This window comes from Eurypyga helias, unplaced genomic scaffold (assembly GCF_000690775.1).
Source record: "Eurypyga helias isolate BGI_N326 unplaced genomic scaffold, ASM69077v1 scaffold16925, whole genome shotgun sequence".
Classification (NCBI taxonomy): Eukaryota; Metazoa; Chordata; class Aves; order Eurypygiformes; family Eurypygidae; genus Eurypyga; species Eurypyga helias.
The window spans coordinates 20,304-25,679 of record NW_010249782.1 but is presented as its reverse complement, the minus strand read 5'-3'; the positions used below and the strand labels follow the sequence as shown (position 1 = coordinate 25,679).

The following is a 5,376-nucleotide window of genomic DNA, read 5'->3' as shown; positions in this document are numbered from 1 at the left end:
TCTGCGTCCCTGCGCTGCTGGCATTGCCGCCCGTGTGGCACGGCTAACGCCTCCTGCCTGCTTTGTTGTTCTTCTCGTCCTTTCCCAGGGGAAACGGCTGCATGGGGAGTGTGGAGCAGGGTCTGTAATGCTGGTAGAGGCGCTTTTCTTCTTCTCAAATATGGCCATGCTGTTGATTTTAGGGAAGACAGACTTAAAAAGCGCTTTGTGCTTGAAATGGAAGGTGGGGAGGCTTTGCGGAGGTGCAGGGTCGGCGTCCACGTCTGTGAAACAGGAGTAGTCTCATTTTAGGGTCTGCATGGGAGTGTTGAGAGCATTAGTGACTCTTCATAAAGTGCTCTGACCTGTAAATTGCTGCGCTATTACAACGGTTTTTATGGATCATAATAGGCCGTGAAGCCTTTAGGAGTAGTAATGAGATATTAAAAGTTTCACAAAGCAAATTATGCCGTGCTGCCACGGTCCCTTCCTTGTCCCCTGCAGCAGTGTGTATCCTGTCAATATTTTAATTAGGGAAATGATATGCACTCAGGAGTACATCTTCAGCTAGTGTTATTCATCATAGATTGTTTTTTTAATTCAGCTGAAGGGTCGCTTGGGGCATGTGACAGAAATTTTGCAAGCCTCGGTTCTGCCTTCAGATCCCTGATTTTATATTCTTCTGTTTATGTCGAATCTAATTTCACCCTGTTTACACAACCCATTTTGTAAAGTACGTTTGTGCAAAGACACCTTGTGTACCAAAATTCCGCAGGATCCTTGTAAGACAGGTGAAAGGTTGAAGCTTTGGGATAGTCTCATCGTGCTGGGCCAACGTTAGGTAACTACAGTGGGAGCACTGACAGCTGGATTGAACGTGAACGGCTGTGTGCAAGTTACACCATGAAAATACAACTACTTTCATCACTTTCAAATGTTTTGGGAGGAAAGGTGGCCAGCTCTCTTCTTCTGGCACAAATTGTCATTTTCTTCACCAAACCCGAAGTGCTGAGGAGCTTACATAAGTGTGATTCTCTTTTCTGTTTATGCAGGGGAGGAGCTGGATCGTGAAGCGGAGTTATGAAGATTTCAGAGTCCTTGATAAACATCTTCACCTATGTATTTATGACCGGCGCTTCTCCCAGCTCTCAGAGCTACCCCGCTCCGATGCCCTGAAGGACAGTCCAGAGGTACATTATCAGCTCACATTCCACCAGCAAGGGGTTGGAAAATGTTTTCAAGTGTGAACAGAGTAGTTTTAATGAGGCCTGGGTTGGATTTGACAATTGATTAGTAGTATTAAGTTCGGCATGTGTTTTTTACCCTTAATTTCAGTGATCTAAAGGGAAATGCCCTGTGAGTTCATGTGAATTAATATGCTGCTAGGTGTGGAATGGTTGTGGAGATTCCAAGGAAGAAGCTGTCCTGTTAGTTCCTTACATAAGCATTTTATTGTGTCTTTGGAAACTTCTTCAGTGACCTGACTATTACCTGACGTAACGTTCCTAGGAAGTCACGCTGTTCTAGGGCCACAGCACTGCCAGAGCAATACGATTTCGAATGCTAGACCTAGAAACTGAAGATTATTTTTCATAGAATCATAGAACCACAGAACAGTTTGGGTTGGAAGGGACCTTAAATATCATCTAATTCCAACCCCCCTGCCATGGGCAGGGACACCTTCCACTAGACCAGGTTGCTCCAAGCCTCATCCAGCCTGGCCTTGGACACTCCCAGGGATGGGGCATCCACAGCTTCTCTGGGTAACCTGTCCCAGTGCCTCCCCACCCTCTCCAGGAAGAACAACTTCCTGATGTCCAATCTAAACCTCCCCACTTTCAGTTTAAACCCGTTACCCCTTGTCCTGTCACTACAGGCCCTTGTAAAAAGTCCCCCCCCGCTTCCTTGTAGCCCCTTCAGGCACTGGAAGGTGCTATAAGGTCTCCCCGGAGCCTTCTCTTCTCCAGGCTGAACAAGCCCAACTCTCCCAGCCTGTCCCCATGGCAGAGGGGCTCCAGCCCTCGGACCATCTCCGTGGCCTCCTCTGGACTCGCTCCAACCGGTCTGTATCCTTCTGATGTTGGGGGCTCCACAGCTGGATGCAGCACTCCAGGTGGGGTCTCACCAGAGCAGAGTAGAGGGGCAGAATCCCCTCCCTCGCCCTGCTGGCCACACTGCTCCTGATCCAGCCCAGGATACGGGTGGCTTTCTGGGCTGCCAGCGCACACGGCCGGCTCATGTTCAGCTTTTTCTTTTTTTAAGAGCATTTGCATTAGTGCGTTATTTAAATGATCTTAAAAAGCTTAAAGAGCGGGCTTTTCCCTGAAGGGCTAAGAGGTATTTTTCATTTCTCACCTTACTGTTTTCACCTGGGATATGGTGAACTGGAATTCCTTTGGCTTCCTGCCTGTTGATAATTTGGAGATTTATTCATGTCCAACATAATCTTCTGGGAAGTAGCAGGTGCCTCTTGACTCCATCATTTCGGAAGCTGTGGAGGAGAGGCGATGTAGCGCGTGGCCGCAGAGGTTACCGCAGCCAGTAGAGCAGAGCGGAGCGGCCGCTTTTCGGCCTCGGCCTGTCTGCGGGCAGAGCCCGTACCACAGCGATGGACAGTGCCTGTTGCTTCATTTCATAGGTCGCTGCTCTCTGGGACCTGTAGTTGTCCGTTTGCCCCCCCATCAAGCACAAGTACGGACAACCCTTGCGGTGCAGTGACGGGAAGCTAATGCTGCCCGCCCGCGAGATGTGTCGGAATTGAGACCATTCCAAGCGTTCAAAGCAGAACCTATCCAGGGTCTGTAAATGAAAATCCATGTTCTGTCAGTGCTGGCTGGGCAAGGATCGACTGCTTTTGAGCAGCACTCAATGTCTGAAGTCGGTAACTCACTGAAGTCGGCGTGGCTCCTGCTGTTGGATATTGGAAGTTGATTATGCGCTCCCGTTGCTCGTCAGAGAATCTGACTTGGGTTTAGTGCAGGTCATTTCCGAAGAGAATTTCAAGTGTCTTGTCTCTTCAGTCCAGCAGAAGCAGCAATATTCAGGATAATGAACTCCTGGGTTTATTTATTATTTTTAAATTAGATTTTGGGCATTCCTCTCTCATATCTTAATTTGTACAACTTCATACGTACTTTAATACGTATTAACATACTGAAAATCTGCATTATATCTGTAAGCAGAGACGATGTAAAGATGTCAAACAGCTCTACTGCTCCGTGACATGTAATCCTGCAGCTGTGTGGTGTCTCGTAGGGTGGTTTTTGTTTTGAACTGACCACGTTGGAACAGATGTTTGGGGAGAACAATGTTTTAAACAGTCCTACAAACCCTGGGCTACAATACTGCTTTGTAACACCGTTGCAGCGAGGCTTTGGAAAGCCTCACTGGCTTCTGTTTAATGAAAGCAAGTTTGCTGTTACAGAGAGGACGTTGCTAAGCGTGATGCTAAACCCCTCTTCTGCTATTTGAAATATTACTCTTGCGCCAAGGGGTCAGTCTGAGATGCCACATTCTTAAGGGCTCGCGAGCGGGTGGGAATGGCAGGCAAGTAACTTTGACAGTGATGAAAATGTACATATCTTACAAAAATAACTATTGCTTTCACAGGGAGCTGCTGCTTTACACATTTTTTAGTGTAAGCACTGTAGCACTGTATGTAGTTTGCTGTCCTTCAAATGACAGATTTCCTTGCAAAAGGGAAAATCTTCCCACAACACTTGCCTGTGGCAATGGGTAATTTTTGGTCTCTCCAAACAATGGTGTAGTAACAGGAAAACATGTGTCTGTCTTTTTCTCTCCCAGCTTGTCACCCAGATGCTGATGGCTTACCTGTCACGTCTCTCAGCCATCGCAGGCAACAAGATAAACTGTGGGCCTGCTCTCACATGGATGGAGGTATAGTATGAAGCCCGGGTTCTTTGTTTCCTGACCTTAGCAGCAGAACGAGCCACAGATGCGCTCTCTTGCCCTTGCACAGAGGTGTCATCTTTCCAGACTTGGTGTCGTTGAAATGCTACCCTAAATGTTTTACACCCCTGTTACCAGCGTATAGGGGCCACAAAAGGTAGAGAAGAAACGAAGTTGGATCCAGTGTTAAGAACGTAGGAGTGTTCTCCCTCACTTGGATTTTGGCCCCCAGAGACATACCATTCTGCTGATACTCACAAGCAGAAGGGGGTGGCTGTTGCAGAGAGGCAGCAAAGGGGTCAGTACCACCGGGGAAAGTCCAGTTTGTGGCTGAAGTCTCTGCGTTGCAGAAAGCAATCACGTTCTCGCGCTCTTATTTACCAAGGCAGTATTGCAAGCCTGGCAAGTTTCTCCAATTGATGGAGCTGTCCCAGTTACGGTCTTTGTTTGCCCTCTTTTTTAATTTTCTTTGTGATAGCCACAGCAGCGATAAATATCCGCTGCTGTTTGCCGTTGCTGTTGGTTAAACTGCTCAACAAAGCCAGCGTTGTGCTGGCAGTGACACTGTTTGTATATTGTGAAGTGCAGCTGCAGCTTTGCTTTCTCTGTTAATGGTCCTCTACCCTCTTAAACAATAGACCTTATTGGGCAAGGAGTGCAGGAATCATAGAATCGTTTGGGTTGGAAGGGACCTTAAAGACCCCTGCCAGGGGCAGGGACACCTTCCACTAGACCAGGTTGCTCCAAGCCTCATCCAGCCTGGCCTTGAAGACGGCCAGGAAAGAACGGGGCTCTCAAGGTCTGTGTCAGCCGTGCTGCTGCCAATTAGCTGTGGATGTCTTTCCACTGCCTGATGATACTGCTGCGCACCAGGAATAGAAACATCTATTATTAGACTGTTGCAATTCATTTTTAAATGGTTGCGATAAGGATTTGAGTGCGTTTTCCTGCAATTTTCCCCGCTGGTATGCTCCTCACCCTGAAATCCTTTGGGATGAAAAACATCTTGGAAACTTTCTCAGCACGAAGGGAGGAAGGAAGTTGTACAGCAAAATTAAGCTGTAGGATTGTCAGCAACACAGTGGGCCTAGAGATTACAGCAGACCTACTGCACGTGCAGTACAGAATAACCTTTCCTGACAAAATGTTACACGAGCATAAAAATCTAGGCATCTTGAGAGCAGGCTGATGGCTGTAGCAAGGGGTGGGAACCGTGTGTTCTTAGAATAAGAAATAAAAGGGTGGGAGAAAGTAGAAAGTGGCACTAATTTTTGGCTTGACAGCATTTCCTCCTGAACTCAGTGCCGCCTCTTCTTGAGCCTTAATTCCACTTTTTAGAGAATTTTGGTGTTGCCATCTCAAGTACTTCAGGAAAAGCAACACAATTTGGCATTAAAGGGAGGTGTAAACATGCCCCTGGCATGTTACTGTTTGTACACAAAGGTGCACAAATACAGCATTTTTCTCAGTAGTTGGCTGGGGACATAC

At 47.3% G+C, this 5,376-nt stretch overlaps 1 protein-coding gene across 1 annotated transcript in view; it reads left to right on the top strand.

The window, feature by feature from the left end:
• Window positions 1-1,031: 1,031 nt before the first annotated feature.
• Window positions 1,032-5,376, top strand: part of LOC104509529 (rho GTPase-activating protein 32-like) — a gene marked incomplete at both ends in the record, with an annotated part of 16,237 nt that continues 11,892 nt past the window's right edge. Inside the window, 2 exons of the mRNA XM_010151498.1 lie at window positions 1,032-1,169; window positions 3,784-3,876. Of these exons, the coding sequence (XP_010149800.1) occupies window positions 1,032-1,169; window positions 3,784-3,876 (231 nt within the window). The remainder of the gene's footprint in view (window positions 1,170-3,783; window positions 3,877-5,376) is intronic.